This window comes from Amborella trichopoda, chromosome 5 (assembly GCF_054954075.1).
Source record: "Amborella trichopoda isolate Santa Cruz 75 chromosome 5, AtrichopodaSantaCruz75HAP2 v2.0, whole genome shotgun sequence".
Classification (NCBI taxonomy): Eukaryota; Viridiplantae; Streptophyta; class Magnoliopsida; order Amborellales; family Amborellaceae; genus Amborella; species Amborella trichopoda.
In genome coordinates, this window is record NC_142340.1 from 3,939,667 (window position 1) to 3,957,978 (window position 18,312).

The 18,312-nt window shown below is 37.0% G+C and overlaps 1 protein-coding gene across 22 annotated transcripts in view; it reads left to right on the forward strand.

The window, feature by feature from the left end:
• Positions 1-18,312, forward strand: part of LOC18443413 (putative RNA-dependent RNA polymerase 5) — a 49,998-nt gene that overhangs the window by 28,057 nt on the left and 3,629 nt on the right. For 14 of the 22 annotated variants that reach the window (XM_011628502.3, XM_020673010.2, XM_088866970.1 and 11 more), the window contains 7 exons: positions 2,312-2,386; positions 2,576-2,647; positions 4,388-4,494; positions 4,749-4,897; positions 6,321-6,546; positions 12,021-12,246; positions 16,579-16,724. In XM_011628502.3, coding sequence (XP_011626804.1) covers positions 2,312-2,386; positions 2,576-2,647; positions 4,388-4,494; positions 4,749-4,897; positions 6,321-6,546; positions 12,021-12,246; positions 16,579-16,724 — 1,001 coding nt within the window. Of the gene's footprint in view, positions 1-301; positions 1,270-2,311; positions 2,387-2,575; positions 2,648-4,387; positions 4,495-4,748; positions 4,898-6,320; positions 6,547-12,020; positions 12,247-16,578; positions 16,725-18,312 lie in introns of those variants that run through there. The other 8 variants (XR_016055665.1, XR_016055664.1, XR_016055666.1 and 5 more) reach the window with 2 other exon arrangements.

Here is an 18,312-nt window from a genome sequence, read left to right on the forward strand (position 1 = left end):
AACCTATGTTACCTGAGCATAAAAAATTAACTGATAAGGGTTTTAAAAAATGTAAAAAGCTAGTTATTTTAAATTGTTTTTCACTTTAAAAGTAAACAAAAAGATTTAGGTCACACGATAACTTGAACCCCCCTTTTCCCCCTTATATAGGGGTAAAAAAAACGAAAGATGCCCCTCAACCAAGTTCATTTTCACGCTGGGCGCTTGCCTAGGTAGGTTCCTTGGCGCCTAGGTGGTTGCTAATGGACTCCCCATCGAGGACGTTGCCTAGGCTTGGGCGATGCGCCCAGGCCCCCCTTACGGGCTGCTTTTTGAAACACTAAGCAGTACTAAATTTTAGCTTAGTAGACAATTGAATTCTATTGTGCGGAATTGATGGCACCTTGTAAGGATTGATATATAGAAATTTATTGGGCTTGATTTGGTAGTTTATGGAAATTTGATCTCTTTATGGATCTTTCAGTGGGTGTAACACTGGAAACATTGTGCGACATCGAAATTGTTGTATCGCTGCAGTTCAAGCTTTTTGTAGCGCCGCATTGCATGCTTATTGAGTTATTAGAAGTTTTTTTCTTTTAAGCATGATTTTAGTTGTTTGAATTCAACTTTTTTGATTTCTTGCTTTAATGTGCCCTTTCATATTTTTTAACTTTATTATTTGCTTTGTTCTTTGATCTAATGAGGGAGAGGACTTTAAAGTTTCCCTTAACCTAGGTAAAAGGTGGTGGGTTGCGTTAGGTACGCAACCAACGTAAAACTCTACCACGTCTTATCATGAGTCTTAAACCTTTGTTATATAAAGAATGGAGGAACAAGATTCATGTAGTCGACCAAATAATTGGGATAAGGCTTGGATAATGATGATGATGATTTTCTTTGTTCTTGGGCTTGGAGAGGACCACAATGTTATTTGTGTCTTGTATGATGCATGTTTTGAGGTTTTTCTCTGTCTATGTGGTGCTAACTTATTCGTTGCGTCACTTGTATGGAGGGTACGCCCTTTGCTTAGAAAGTTTTATGCACAAATGATCAGTGGCCATTTCCTATTGATTGCTTAAATGCAGTACATACATTATTAAAATGTACACTGGTTGCAGTCACTTGTAAAGCTTGCCTTTATGTTTGCCTTGACATAGAACTAAGTAAAGAAGCAGTCAAGGGCAGAAGCAATGAATTGTGTATATTATGCATTCTCCTGTGAGTGGTCACTTTGTGCGTAAGCCAAAGGTTGGACCGTTTACAGCCCACCCCTCTCGGGACCTTGCTTAGGTAGGACCACCACCGGGTTACGGTTCTTGATGCATTGTAGTTATGTATGTTATGCATTTTAATTTGTTTGTATTCTTGTTTGGGAAAATTGCAAAAACCCCACCAAAATGGACTTCTTACCCACTTTACCCCCTACCCAACTGTCCCTACCAAATACCCTCCATACAAAAGTTCATTTTTTTTGGACAAAAATACCCTTCCCTCACATAAATTATTTTGGTTGGAGAGGGCGGTACGGCATTTTGAACTGGCGGTCCAGTGAATATTTTTGCTGGATTGGCCGGTTCGGCATTTCATGGTGGCTGTTAGGCGTTTCATAGTGGCAGTCCGGCGTTTCATGGTTGCGGTCTATCGATTATTTTTTGCTTGAATGGGCGGTTCGACGTTTTGAAGTTGCGGTCCGGTATTTTGAAGGGGCAGTCCGCCGTTTTGATATGGCAGTCCAGCATTTTGAAAGGATAGTTCGGCGTTTTGAAGTAGTGGTCCGGCGTTTTGAAGTGAGCTGTCCGGCGTTGTACAAGTGCAGTCCGGCGTTTCCTTTTATTGGGATCCAAAAATGATTTGTTACATGAGGGAATGGTATTTTCGTCAAACAAAAATTAAATTTTTGTATAAGGGGTTTTTGCTAGGAAACATGATTTTTTGTGAGAAGTTGCTAGGAAAAGTTGCGTGGGGTAAAGTGCGTAAAAAGTCCATTTTGGGGGGTTTTTTTCAATTTTCCCTTCTTGTTTTATTTTAATGATCCAACAATGGGCACATGTTTTGGAGTGGATATTTAATTGTATGATAGCATTGAAGTACTTGAACATTTGTAATGCAATATCAACTTCTACTCTTCCATCTGGTAATGGATAATTCTATGGATCTCTCTCCCCCTGCCCTCTTCTGTGGAGGTGCTTGAATTATACAAATTTATCATGTGGAGGAGTGCATTTGACATAGAGTTTCCTATTTGTTTGTGCTTTTTTTTTTTTCTCTAATTGCATATTTGAATTTCTGTCCTGTTTGACGTTGTCTCTCTAATCTAAATTTCTGATTGCAGACGTGCTTAAATGGAATGGAACTCAATGCGAAGTCTGTTTTGGATGAGGAGATTAAATATGTTTCTGGGGATCTTGTATGGTTTATTAACTATTTATTTGATTTATTGACTTTCTGGGTTTAACCTGTAGCCTAGTAGTGAGGTGCTCTTTGCCTTGACTTCTGGTTCACAGCGTTGAGCTCATTAATTTAAAAACAAATTTGTTTTGCATTCCTATGTTCTACAAGATGAAGATCTTCTGATATTGCTTTATATTTGTTTCAGCATTTGCTAATCCAATTTCGGCTTTTTTATGATGGGTGTGCTGTCAAAGGAACTGTGCTTGTTAACAAATTGGTGTGTCATTCTCACCAAATGTAGAATATTTTGTTCCTTTTTATAGCTTGTTCATTATTTATTTGTTGTTATTCTTTATTTATGGTGGTTTGCGAACTTTGGACCCTTATCTTTGTTGTTTCTTATTGGTGTCTTCGATAACATGATGCATGTTGTTGGTTCTGTTGGACAGTAATTTATTTTTGATAGCTTCTCCTTTGTTATTTTGTTGATCGTAGACATAAATGTCATGGACATGCATTAATCGGATTCTTGAAAACATAAAAGCTATATTTTTGTCCTCTTGGCATGATTTATTTGGATTTGGTTACTGTGTTGAACCCATCAAACAAATTGCAATAACTGGGTTAAGCGTGTTTATGGAATATTTGATTGTATTTTAACTCTAAATTTGACATCCTGGAATCTTCCATGTGCTTAGTATCTTTGCTTATGTGCTTTATCACGTCTTTGGGAACCTTGCTTCTCTGATGAATTGTGAACATCTAAGATCAAATATTGGAGTATTGGGTATCTGATATATGTGTTTGGTGCTTCCTTTTCATGATAGTGGGGTGTAATTAGGTTAGGCAGCTATTGGCCATGCTTCTTTTTTGCATTTACTGGCCTTGGTTGTTTAACAATTGCAATATATGCTTAATTGACATCTGCCAATTTTGCTAATATCCATCTTGCTGATTGGTGCTGGCAACTTATTGGGAACATTTTCCAATAACACAGTTGACTATCTACTAGGACTTGATATCCTACTGACGCACTCAAGCATGGGATGCACCTAGTACTGCCGTTGATGTGCCATATATGACCACATTATCTTCTTGGTAAAAACTATGCGCATGGAAAGACATCATCTCAGAAAAAACAAATGAAGTTGAAGGAATGAAGAGAACTTGTAGTGTTTATGACACACATTACATATAGATGCATGCTTTTTACATGCATGTCTGCTGCTTGCATTTCTAGTGTCAGATGGCATCTCTATGAAAAGAATAATCAACTCGAACTTGAAACAGTTAGGTTGAGTGGCAGATTCTCTATTATTGCTTCTCCTGGTATTAATTGTTGTCGTTGCAGGCTATCAAAGATTAGATTAGATCAAACCATGATAAGATACATCATTAGGATAGAGTTTCTATATAATCTATATGATATATTTTCTAATGTCTCTGGTTAACCCAAGAATTGTGCTAAAATTTTGATCCTTTTCATGTTTTGATATATGATCTGTGTTTATTTTTCCTTGCTGTGAAATCTAGAAATGTGAAAGAGGCACTGGTTGTAGAGAAGCATTGCTAACATTCAAGATGGTGTTTTAGTTGACCATCTAGTTCACCCATTTATTGTGATTGGTCAATTGTGTTATGGCATGACCCAATATTGCTGAACTTCAATTATTTCCTTTAGAATCCATGTTAAGGTGATATTTTGCAGCACATATTTATTGGTTTTCAAATATGATTTTTCTTCTTATCTTTGCTTTGCTTTGGGGTTTCACCTATAATTCAATTCTTTCCTTGATAAGGAGCAGCACAATATCCCTGAGATAAGATGCTTTAATCTAATAGATAATCATTATGGGTTGTGACATGTAAAAAAGAGATATGCAGGTAGTATTTTTTATTTCGTCACTTCCATTTGACATCAGTATATTTAGTTCAGAAACTTATTTTGTTGATTTGTATTATTAACTCTATTTGCTTGACCTGTATTTTTCTGTCTTCTTTTCCGGAAACCTTACAGCTTCCACCTAACACCATTCAAGTGAGGCCATCCATGGTTAAAGTTGAGAGAGATACTGATTTTTCACGTCTTCCATCTTTCAATTCGTTTGAAATGGTTGGAACAAGGTTCGGATGGATTTGCATTTATGAACATGGCCTATGTTCGGCTTCTTCTTTACCTTTTGTGTTTTCAACAATGTATTATCTGGCTATCTGCTGTTTTCAAATTTCTTCAGCTTTTTGCTCTAGGTTTTTCGTAGTTCTTCGTCAACTGTTATACAGAATATTTGCATCACTGCTGAATCTGTCCCATCAGTATTTGGCATGTCGAAGACTTGTCTGAACTGAATTTTGTTTTGAAATGTTTCTTTTTATTGTAGCAATCGTCCAAGAGGAGCAGCCCTATCGAGGTATTTGATTACATTGCTCAGCCATGGAGGTGTGCCAAAATCGTGCTTCATGTTTCTGATACAGGCTGCTTTAGACGATGTTCAGAATGTGCGGTATTCAAAAAAATTGGCTTTAACAGGTGAGGATTCCGTTTAAATCTTTATGTACCAAGTCACATGTTCTCGTTGTGTATTTTTCTTTCAGAGATATATTTTCATGGATCAGGCCAACTGAAAAAAGAATAGATTTTTATGGATCATAATTTTGAAATTGGTAAGAATACTCAATGGATATGGATCAGATTACAATTTTGAAATTGATAAGAATACTCGAAGGATCTTTGTTTCTTTGTGATCTATATTTAAGTATAATAGCAATGTAGTCGCACTTTTCTTGCTTCAGGGAAGCACAAACAAGATTCCTTAGGGACAGTATACAATAAGCCGATTTGCCTTTGGTACAAAACATTGTTTTAAAGAGCGGACGTAGTTGCCTAGGTAAGTGCCTAGTTACCTAGGCAGCCTGAAGTGCTGGGGGGAGAGAGGGAGGGAGGGCATGCTTATCCAGTTTTTAAGGAGATAATATTGCATGGGTCTCTCTCTCCCTCCCTCTCTCTCTCTCTCTCCCTCCCTCTCTCTCTCTCTCTCTCTCTCGCCGAACCTTGTGAAGAGATAACAGTTGCATGACCCTCCCTCCATCCCACCCAAACGACTCACCCACATCTCCCCCCCCCTCCCACCCCCGCCAAAAAAAAAGAAAAGAAAAAGAAAAGGAAAATATTGTATAGAGTTGCTAGGTGTTAGTACTTGGTAGCCCCTAAAAAAGTTGCTTATGATTATAAAGAAATTGTGTCATGCTGTACTTTACCAAGTCATCCACATTTCACAAGAGCCTATCATTTCTCTAACTTGCATTTGAAATGAGGAACTTGATGATTAGGATCCCTGTGTAAACCTTATTTCTCTCTTAATTCTCTCTCTACCCTGTCTCTCTTATTTATTTTCCGTCTTCTCTCACTTTTGGGGGGTTTGGTACTAGGCTGGCCATGGTGCCTACCTAGCAAAATGCAGGAACATATGGCCTGCTCTCCCTGGGTGCCTGCCTACCCCCAAGTGGATGCACCCAGGGCTCTCACCCACCTAGGCGTTGGGGTGGATGTATTTGAGAACATATATACAAAAAAGGAGTCAAATCACTCTAGGTGACCGATGCGAAATTGGGTGCTGGTGGGCCCCCCTGTGGGGCGGGGGGGGGGTTGAGATTGGGGATTTGTGCGGCATTAGCTGGGTTCAAAGTCTAGAAAATTTAACTCGGACTTTTGTGGGTGAAATGATGCTCTCCCAGCTTCTTGATTTCACATTTGATGGATGGGCGTGATTGTAATTTTCTTGTACTAAATGTACTTGGTCTTTTAGTATAAAATCTCTATTACTTTGTTACTAATTCACTAATCTTTTTAGTTTTCCAGTGTGTGGATTTGTCTCCTGGAAAAGAGCCTGTTGTTGAATGTTTTTTTTGTAGTGGATTCATTGTGTCGTCTTCCTTAATTTTGTGTTTTGCAGCTGCTGTGAAATATCAAGAGATAAGTGACAATTTGTTGGTGGCGAGAATGATTTTTTGTGGATTACCGCTTGAGGAACCTTACCTACAGCATCGTTTGTCAATTCTTATGAAGGAGGAAAGGAAAGGCCTTAAAGAAGGAAAGGTTCTTTTACCAAACTCTTATTATCTGATGGGTACTGCAGACCCCACAGGAAAGTTGAAGGGAAATGAAGTCTGTATCATTTTGTAAGTGTCTCATTCAATTCTCTGTATTATTTCATATTTTTTTTCTTTTTGTCTGGTTGAAAAATATCTGAAAAAGTCACTGGCGAGCTTAAAAACTTTGACGTAAAAATGCTATGGAAGGAAGATATTGAGAAGTTGACTGTTGTTTTTGTGCAAGTTCAATTATTTGTCTCAATTATGGTTTTACTTTGTATTCTTTTCTTTATTTTCTTTTTCAAACTGAATAAAATTCGATTATGAAAAGAACTTGGAGGCTGGATGATCCCTAAATACAGGAGAACTGATTCAAAAAGTTGTATAAAGAAGGAAACATGCCGCACGACATTTACATTGTCTGCTTTATTGCCATTGTTGACCTACAAGCTTGGATCTCTCTTCTGTATCAATGGGAATGGCGGTGCCTAATGATATTGCGGTCTTTGTTTGTTTTTGTTGCAACTTATATTTTATTTTGGGGTCTCACAACAACCAAGAACAGATAATTGGTTAATAATTATCTCTTCCTCGTAAGATGCATCACAGACTCCCAACAAGTCTGTTTAAACTAGTACTTGGGCTTCACAGTTAAGGATGACTCCTTGGTGCCCAGTCAACCCTAGGTTTCCAATTTTCCATTGCTACCTCCGCCAAGATTTGATTTGAAGTACCTTCTATAGGTGGGAATTGTGAATTATCCATGCAAATTATTCTTGCTGATGGAATTAACCAGGAGTTTCCTTCTTTTGAAATTTCTGATGTTTGAATCAGGCTTTTTCAGCCAATCAGGGTATGAAATTTGTACAACAGCTTTCTCACTTCAAGACATGGAACATATTTTGATACTTACAAGGTATTATATCACCAGGACTTTTATTGTAGCTCTGGTCGGCTTAACAATACCCATACACTACTGGTCGGGTGGATTCTTGATTATCACTGCTCCAACACTAGATTAAGTGTTTATTTTGGACCTAATTTTATTTTATTTAGTTGTAAGAAATAGAAGTAAAAGTGGATCAGATAAAAGCTAAATAGATTTCTTCCTAGTTAAGAAGGTAGATCGACCATCATGTAAAGACTGCAATATTATCCCAAGAGAGAGTTTGACCTTCTTCCTAGTTAAGAAGGTAGATCGACCATCATGTAAAGACTGCAATATTATCCCAAGAGAGAGTTTGACCACCCAATATAGACTCGTGGTTATGGACGTCTGCATAAAAACATGAAAGAGGAGGTGAAATTAATCGGTGTCCAAGAACTAGATGGTGGAATTTAAAAAATGAGAAATATACTTATTTAAGGATAAATTGGTTAAAGAAAGAAAATGAACCTCTGAACATGAGGTCAATATTATGTGGAATCAGATGGCTGACTGTATTAAGAAAGTGGCTAAAGAAATTTTAGAAGAATCTAGAGGGAAAAGAAATCCGATAAGGAAACTTGGTGATGGAGTGATGTGGTTTAGAAGACCATTAGCGAAAATCAATCATGTTATAAAACCTTGCAGTGTAATAAAAATGATCAAAGTCAAAACTTAAAAGAAAATAATAATGATAAGAAAAAGGCTAAAGAAATAAAAAGTAAAGCTAAACTTAAGGCATATGGTAATCTATATAGCAATGCAAGAAAAGATGAAAACAATGTATGAAAGATCAAACTGGGCAGGTCAATTGGTCATGGGCCGGTTTTGGTTAACTCAAAACCGTGCCGGTTAACCAGTATGAGTCGGTCAGGTAAATTATTTTTCAATAAATTGGTAAAAAAATTTCTGCTACTGTACTTGGCACTAATTGGCCGAGTTACTTGGACTTGGCCCCAGTAATCGACTGATACAACCAAAATCGAGCACAAAACTTTGTGTAATCGACCAAATTTCCATAACGATCGTGTGATGAACTCTGTTATCTTCAAAATGCACAAATGTTGACATAAAACCAATCAAAATCGGGGGAGAAATCATTAGTTGGACAGATTTCTCATATTTCAGAACTTAGACTCTGAGTGTCTTACCAAAACTGCCAAAATCGAGCACGAAACTTTGTGTAGTTGACCAAATTAACACAACAATTGTGTGATGAACTCAATTATCTTCAAAATGCACAAAATTTGACACAAAACTGATCAAAATCAAGTGAGAAATCAATTGTATGACGGACTTTTTAGAACCCGATGAAAAACACCAAAACAAATGAACATGGAATTTTTTGAGATGATTTTTTCATTGTGAGATCTTAGTTTTGTAGCCTTGGCACAATAATTTCCTTCAATAATGGTCTAAAAGCTATGAAAAAGCCTTCAAAAGTTGAAAAAACCACCCAAAATCGAACCCATGAGGCAATGTTCCAAGTTGAACCCTTGAGTTGCACAATTAAAAAATGGCCTTTTCTTTTGAAAATCGACCAATTTTTTGGATAACTGTTCGGTTTGTTGTTATTCGGCTAGTTTGGATTAAAAGAACCGGTCGGTTATGTACTATTCATGTGGGGGGATGGGGTTCCATTCCCCCCAAGTAGATCTCCAAAACTGGGGTTAATTGGATCGAAAGGCTCCCTATTCCGATCTAACCAGCCGATTATGAGTTGAAGTAGTTGATATTGCGAACACTAGGTGAAAAATGTTTTCAAATTAGCAAAAAAGAGAGAAAAAAAGTGTAGGGATCTGGACTATATTAAATGCATTAAGACTGATGATCAAAGGGTCTTGGTGAAGGATGAAGAGGGCAATGAAAGGTAGAGAGTTTATTTTTCAAAAATTATTGAATGACAAACACAATGAGAACATGGCGGTAGAAGGAACCATTGACATAAATGAGGGAGGAGGTCATAGATACATTTGTAGGATTAGGATATCGGAAGTGAAAGAAGCTTTGGAAAGGATGAAGATAAGAATGACTTTAGGACCAGATGGTATCTCGATAGAGGTTTGAAAGTGCACGGGGAAAATTGACATTGACTGGTTGGTCAAGCTATTCAACAAAGTATTGAGAACAAAGAAAATACCAGACGGATAGAGGAAAAATATTGTGGTACCTATTTACAAAATCAAAAGAAACATAAAATTGTATAAACTATCGAGGGATCAAACTTATGAGCTACACTATGAAGCTCTGGGATAAAGTGATTGAGCAATGACTAAGCATGAAACGAGTGTATCAGAAAACCAATTCGGTTTCATGCTAGAGAGGTCAACAACCGAGGCTATTTTCCTACTTACGCAACTTATTGAGAAGTTTAGGACAAAGGGAAAAAGACCTCCACATGGTCTTTATTAATCTAAAGAAAACTTATGATAGAGTACCTCGAGATTTGATTTGGTGGGTGTGACTTGGTGAGAAATATGTTTGATGGAGGGCTAATTAGTGTACAAACAACTGGTGGAGAGACGAGTGAGTTTTCAGTGACAATAGGTCTACATCAGGGGTCGACGTTGAGCCTATACCTTTTTGTCTTAATTATGGACAACTTAATACAAGATGAGGTACCATGGCGCATGTTGTTCGATGATGACATAGTTTTGATCAATGAGACCTGAAATGAGGTCAACATAAAGTTAGAACTTTGGAGGGATGCTCTCGAATCTAAAGGTTTTAAAATTAGTAGTCTAAGATACAGTATATGAAATGCAAGTTTAGTAATAATAGGAGTAGAGACGAGTAAGCAGTTAACATTCACGATTAGGAAATACCAAAAAGAGTGCAATTTAATATTTTGGGTCTATAAACTAGGAAAATGGAGGGATAGAGAAAGATGTCACACATAAATTTAGAGCCGGGTGGGCGAAGTGGAGATGTGCAGCCAAAATTTTATGTGATCGCCGCATACCAAGGAAGCTAAAGAGCAAGTTCTATAGGACAACTGTGAGACTAGTTTTGCTCTATGGGGTGGATTGTTGGGTGGTCAAAAAACAATATAGCCATAGAATGAGTGTAGTGGAGATGAGGATTTTGAGTTGGATGAGTGGTAAGACAAGTAGGAATAGAATTCGAAACGAATACATCCAGAAAGATTTTGATGTGGCACCAATAGGCAATAGGATGAGATAGAGTAGACTTAAGTGGGTTGGCTATGTGTGGCGCATATCCAGTACAACATCTGTTAGGAGGTACGAGTTAGTTCAAGTGGAAGGCTAAAAAAAGACAAGGTGTGGCCCCAAAAGAACATGGTTGGAAGTAGTAAGAAATGATATGGGGATATGGCCTAACTGAGGGTACCCTTAATAGAGTAGAATGTCAGACCTAAATTCGTGTTGCCGATCCCAATTAGTTGGGAAAATGCTTTGATGATTATGATGAGCAGTAAGAAATAGAAATCCGTAGCTTTTTTTTTCCACCATTGGCTTTGAATGTAGCAGCTTACTTGGCAGCTATGTCGATGTTGATAGCCTTTATTCTTTGTTATTACACTACTTACAGTGTACTGGAATTGTAAATGTCTGTTTGGGTACTGGGTTTGAATGTTTAGTGTGTTGACAATTTCAAATCCCTGCTAACCTCCCCCTCCCCTTCCACCACAACAAATCAAATAACAACAAAAATAAAAGGGAAGAAAAGGCAAAAAATAAAAAAAAGATGTGTTGCATGTGGGGTGGCCTACCCTTTTTTTCATGCTATACATTGGAGATGCTTATCCATTTCATTGGTGTTGCTAAGAAAATCATAACATGTTCGTTACTTACAATTCACATCATGTAATTTCTTCGCCGAATGCCTGTCGAGGAATTGTTATCTTTCAAGCTCATGATGCATTGATCTGCTCATTTGGCTTGAGAGGAATTCTTTAGAAGTATTAAATATAGATGTTTTCTGTTCATTATTTCTTGTATTGTTTTTATTTTCTATTTTTTTGGGCAGATAATACACATAAGAGGTGCTTAATCATTAAACTCATTCATGCATGTATATGTAACATATGAATGAGTTTTTGTTACAATTTTCTACTTAAACTTCTCTCTATTGTACAATTTTGTTCTCATCCTTAATTTGCTGTGTATAATATTTTTCAAAACTAGGTCCATTATGGTAGCCTTCTGGAATTTGTAGATTCTTTATGGTTAAAATTAAATATTATCTTGTTTGACCTTTTAAATGGTTTTGCTGTTATGTTGATTAATTATCAGTATTGAAGGGGAGAACTGGTGGAAGTTGATGTTTAAAGTCCCGAGGCATGTCAGAACTGTATATTTTGCTCATTCTTTTCTATCTAGCAGTCAGGAATTCTTTGTGATACTGTGCTCTTTTCTTGGGGAATCTTGATTAGGGAGTCTATGGCTTAGAATTAGTTTAATTTGATTGTCATTTTCAAAATTCAATTTAATGCTTTTGAATAATACAAATTCTTCTACAACGGTACCTATTCATGACATTTGTTTTTGAATCGTAAACCTGTCGTCTTGACACACTGAATTGCATAATTGATGTTGATGAGTTTATGCCTTAATTTCATTCAGAGATAATGGATTGCCATTTTTATTCTATTTTTTATTTGAGTACTTTGTAGGGATCATGGACAAATTTCAGGGAAAGTTTTAGTGTACAGACATCCTGGACTGCATTTTGGTGATATCCATGTCTTTACAGCAACTTACATTGAGGATTTGGTGGAGATTGTTGGTAATGCCAAGTTTGCAATATTTTTTTCTACTCAAGGTCCACGATCTGCAGCAGACGAAATTGCAAATGGTGATTTTGATGGTGACATGTACTGGATATCAACTAATCCAGAGGTCGGCATCTCGTCTTAAAAGCTTTATGAATTATTATTAGTCGATGTCATATCATTCTGAAGTTAAACTGTTAGTATTTGCTATGCCAATGACAACACTATTCTTTGTCACTCCATTTTTGTATTTCTTAAGGATTGCTTTCAATGATTTAGTTTTTTTTCAGGAAACTGTTAACGATTAATAGTTTAGATTTTATATCTTTTTTTTTTATGGAATAGTGTCAAACATTCTCTGTTGAGGCTTCATGGAGTATTTTGTGTTGCAAGCAATTATTAATCCTTTTGAAGATGGCAATTAACCATATTGAGTGTACAATAGTTTTCATTTTCAACTTATGATATCTTTTGGTAGTTTGTTGTCCTTTTCAATTTCGAGATTTTCAATTCCATTATGTACATGGCACTGAGTTCTTTTGATTGAAATTTGTAAATTACTTAATGCTAATAAATGGAGTCAAGGTAGTTTCCTTTGTGCGTGGATAAATCAATGATAAGCATTATTCAAGATGCCTCTTTTCTGCATGTACACAGCTTGTCTCTGCGATAAGGGCTGCCTTCGTTTGTAAACCTAGAAAAGTTTAAAATTTTTGGAATGGATTTCAAATGTGAAATATAATTCTTATTCACTGACAATCTTGTTGGAAGATATTTTGATACAAGTAATCGATGTGAGTCGATTATGTTAGGGAGCCTAAACAACACAAACTTGTTGTGAACATGTATCCCATGTTCCAGTAATTTATGATGCTTAAACTCCTTCTGAAGTGACCAGGTTGTTACTTCTTGGTTGTTATGAAGCATTTACAATTCTGAAAGAACAATTGCATGCTTTCAATTTTACGTTTAGGAACTTATTACTATTAAGAATTAACATCTTGTAGATTGGCCTAAGTATCTTCAACATGAAAACCCAATGGCTAGTTTGACAAGCTTGGTGCCTTTTCTCGTTGCCTTGATTTGGGAGAACAGCAAAAATCTCTTTTTGCTTTTTTTGACTCATGTTTTACTGCTTCTGGAGCTTTTGATGTTTTAAGTCCAAATAATCTTACTGTGGTTGGTGTCTCATGGAGTTGCTGATGCTTGTAGTGTTTGTCTGGGAATGTCTCAACATCTGTCTTAGAGATTACTATTATCCTCAAGTCCTTAATTATTAATTGAGACCTGTTACATATTTTTAATCTCCTCATCATTGATGCAATTGAGGGAAATCAATATGCTACGAAAGGGAAATTAGCATACTAGATATTAAACAAGGGCGGTATGGAAAGCTATTATATCCCTATTACCCAATTCACGGCAATATTCCTATGGAGACGTATGATAACAGCAACGCAAATCCATGCTATGCAATTCCAGGACTCAAAAGCTCCAGCCTCCAGAATCCAGAACTGGAAGTTCCCAGAGGAATTTCCAGATTCAAGTTGGCTCGCACCCCTAACACACACCCTCAATGTCCCATTTTAAGTTTGTTTATTTTGTTGGTGAAGGTGCCAAAATGAGTTTGAGGGTTAAATATATGAATAGTTTAAAACATAGGTGTGGCCTTCAAGAATGGTGAGATGCATCTTTAAGTTTGTTTATTTTGTTGGTGAAGGTGCCAAAATGAGTTTGAGGGTTAAATATATGAATAATTTAAAACATAGGTGTGGCCTTCAAGAATGGTGAGATGCATCTTTAATTGTTTTTTTTTTTAAAGATTATGACTCCAGCTATATTAAGAAACAAGAGAAAAGCAACACACGGCCTGAAGAAATGTATACAAAGAAATGGAAAATATCAGCACCAAAGGGCATAGGAAACCCCTATACCTCGATATAATGCAGTGATGTTGTCCACCCTTTGCTTTCTTGAACCTGGGAGTGAGTCTTTATGTCAAGTTTATCTTCTCTCTCTTCAGATGGACCCTCATCCCCGACAAGGTTTAGGAAAATATTGTGTGCTCTTGACCTCACTTAGAGTGCAGAAAAAATGTCTTAAGTCTGGGGCAGCACTCGCTCTCTATGATTCCCGTAGCATTAGTCCTGGATGAATACCTTTCCCTACTTATATAATTGAGTACCTAAGGGACTTCTCAGATGACAAACATGGATATGTTTTGTGCTTATTGAATATCAATGAGTTGCAAGCATTTATCTCTCGGAAGATCACAAAAGATAAACTGGAAACCAACTTTGAGTTGTCATAAGGATGGGCTTCAATTCTAATTTCAACTGGAACTAGCTCAAGTTGTCATAGAAACAACGATAGTTCAAATTTTCGAACCAAAACCAACCCATGCTCTTGTGATTCTTTTTGAAGAAATCTTGGATTTGATGTTGGTCTGTAGCCACCAGCAGTCAAACTGGAATGCAAATGAAAATGTCTAATTCCAAGTGATGCTGCTTCTCGATGTCGAGTCCTTATGACCTGAAATTTTGCATGCTAATAAAGTACTCTAAGATGAATCCAATGGTCCACATTTCACCGCAAATGGATCAGTAATGCGTGAGATATGCCCCATCGAAGTTGACCCATTTCTGCCGCTTATTTCGATGGAAAATCAGGCCACAATGGGCCCAACAGCTCTCATCTCAACGGAATATAGTCCCTGAAAGTTTGATATTGATGTGGAGGGGTTATCAAGAACACCTCCACAAAATTTGGTGAGAAAACCCCTTGTATATTGGGAGATGTTTCAGACCGGCATTCTGACCATTACATAGTTTTATGGTTGTTGTGGATCGAACCTCTTTCATATGGTACATTCATGGGGTACTGGCTTTCCGGGGTTGGTAGGAAACTGAGTCAAGAATCTACCATATTAAGTCCCGTGAAGTACTCCTTGTAGAATGGGAGAAATCTCTTTTTTAGTGATTCAGGGTCATCTTGCTTGATGAACATATATTTAGTGGCCGGTGGATATAATCCTTGTCTACCTCTATGCATGGACGAGGGCATGGATGAGATTAAATCATCTCCAAATGAGTTAAAACCCTCGGAAGAGACTTATCATGTCTCATATATGATTTCTACGAAGTTTCAGGCCAATTTCTAAATATCATGAAGGAACCGACCATGCTTTATCTTGATGGCCGGTGAGTATGGAGGAGTATCAAATGAAGTCCAAATCGTATGGAATTTGTGTGAGAGGCGTATAATGCCTTCATATATGTACGAAGTTCCATCCCATTCTGATAGCATTTGATGTCCAAACTTCCCTGAATATTGTGGAGAGGCTTATAAGGCCTTGGGAATATAATCCCCAAAGTTTGGTCTCAATTTGAGATTGTTTGGTCATCTTTGCTATTGACCGGCCATTGAAATATGCATGGTGACTGGTTGCCAGAACTTTCAGAGCATATCAGACCTTAGATGACAAGTCCTGAGTTCATTGGTTACATTGAGGCATATCCTTGGGATATTGTATGAAATTTGACCCCATCAATAACATCAGCAAGGAGTCTGGAAGTCAAGCTTGTTTGCGCTTATTAGTCGTTCAACATTTGCTTATCTCAACCTTCGAGATTATACATGCCTTTCATGCTTATTTCCCTTAAAATGTGTTTTGCCCTTAAATGAGGGTCCAAAAACGCACCCATACAGGATAACACTTTTCCTTTAACATTCTTCATTTGAATTTTATTTTTAGGCTCCCTATGGCTAGCGATGTATACACTAAGAGCATGTGTAAAGTATAAACTGTTATAACCATCCATTGTGTGTTCACATTGGTTTGACAAATGGATAAATTAATAAATTATAACATCATTGTATTTTTACATTTCTTTTAAAATATTAGAAATTAGATGCTATAAATTATCCTCTATGGGAGGATGATTGTTCCTGGTACTTTTCATAAACTATTAAAGATATAAAGTATTAGATTATAAATCATCAGAGTGCTCTCTTGAATTTAGTAGTTCATAAATTTAAGGTTTTCAGGATTTCCAGAAACCTTGTTTTTTCTTAAGTTTAGTGGGAAGAAAGGAAAATTTGTTGTTAGGGTTTGAATCCCACTTCTTACTCAAAAATTTTGTTTGGATCCTGAATTTTGGCATGATTATCATCCTTTTCTTTGAAATTCTTTAGTCAGTTGATCATGTAAATGCTTTTTAGATATTTATGTGGGATACATTTTGTTACTTCCTTTTTTAACAAAAACTCTATTCCTTTTTTTTCTTTTTTTTGTGGATATCATAATATGTACTTCTATGTTTGACATTGGGGTGACCTGAAGCTGTTGTTGTGCATGTAGTTATTTATGTCCTTTTGCTTCTTTTTATGAAAATTGTAGATGTCTGTGCAATTTATGTTGTTTTCAATTTGATGATCATTCCTAGTATGTGGCTTTTAGCTGCTACATTATTTCAAAGCTGGCCCGCCATGGGAACGGTCTTCTTCCGAGAAGCCCCCTCCTCAGCGGAAACCTATTGAATATTCACCAGATGAATTGGAAACTGAGCTTTTTGACCTATTCTTAGAGAGTCGATTTCATCCAAGGTATGATTTGAGTCGCATCTCACTTTTCATTAGGTTTTCCTTTGGGTTGATCTACAATGTGATTACTAATATGATTGGATTATATTAGTATCTTAGAGGTGTCCTAGTAAGTGTGCTTAGCAAAGGGCATAAGGTGGCCCGTGCTGTTGAGTTACTTTTTTGGAGATATTTATTTATAGAAATATGTATCAGAATTTGTCTTGTGTAAATCTCAAAACACTTGCATTCATTGTGAAAGCAGCAGATCAGATAAAAAAGTAGGGATATATGAGAAAACTATACCTTGAATTGTAGGCTAGACAAACAAGGCTGATGGTCTCACTCCACATGCATTAAGTACTTGCTTGAAACCCTTCATCGCACTTCACTAACACACACACACACATGCATGCACCCACAAACAGAGGGAAGGAGGGATTCTCTACACCATATTGAATTTATTAGAGAGATTCTCTACCATATTGTTTTTTCTTTTTATTCTGAGCATGTTAGGCAACCATTACCACTGTGCAAATCTATCAACAAAATTAAGTTTGGAAGAATATTGGAATAATGTATTAAGGGATTAACCATCTAAAAGGAAAAGGTTTTGACAGTTTGGTTTTGCTGGGGCTTCCATAGAGGAAGGTGCATAACTTGTGTTCAATGAAAATCCTTTTAGAAAATTAGGTTCACACAATTGTTTTATGGAATTCATTATTACTTGGTATCAATCAGGACTGTTTTTTATTGATTTCAGGGCCACTATTTCATCTATCAATTGTTGTGAATCAAGTCATTGAGCAATTTTTGGTTTACGCTGATTATTTTGTTTTCACTTTCTATTTGACCACAAGCTTCAAGGAAGCGAACCCGAACCTACTCAAATCGATGTGTTCACGGAGATCAATCCCTAGCTTTGATCTTGGTTGTGCAACAACCTCTCTCTCTCTCTCTCTCTCTCTCTCTCTCTCACACACACACACACACACACAAATATGCACACACACACAACACAGCACAATACTCATACAAAAAGTGTCCAGGGCTGGCACCTTGGCCAAAGAACTAGAAGCATGCATATGCAGCGCTTATCCTGCTGAGAAGCTGCACACTAAGGACCACCCAAGTCAGCCCGCCTTTCTTTGGCTAGGTGCAAAGGCTCCCTCGGTGACTCAAGAAGTCACATGATGCCAACATGGGCCCAGTTTAGTTGCCGCATTGGCACCAAAGTGGGCCAAGTTTTAGAGTACTGAATGCAGACACACACAAACTCACAAGCAGAAAGCAAAATAATAATCACAAACAATAAACAAGCAAGTGATTGAATCATTTTTGTCTATCAGAATTTTGGGGTAATACGGGGTGACATAAAGAGATCTTGTGGCTATAGACACTCATTTGAACTCCTTGCTTGGACTATCCCTCATGGAGATTGGAATATTTGGATGTATAATGGCTTTTGACTGAGATCTTGTGATAAAGATGATGCAAAATGTGTGCTTGATATAATTTGAGTAGATATTGGTTCATACCTATCAATTTTGAACAGAGAAATCAGTCAGCTGATTCTAGGTTTTGTTCTGCTTAAAGGGTTCTGGTTACACTC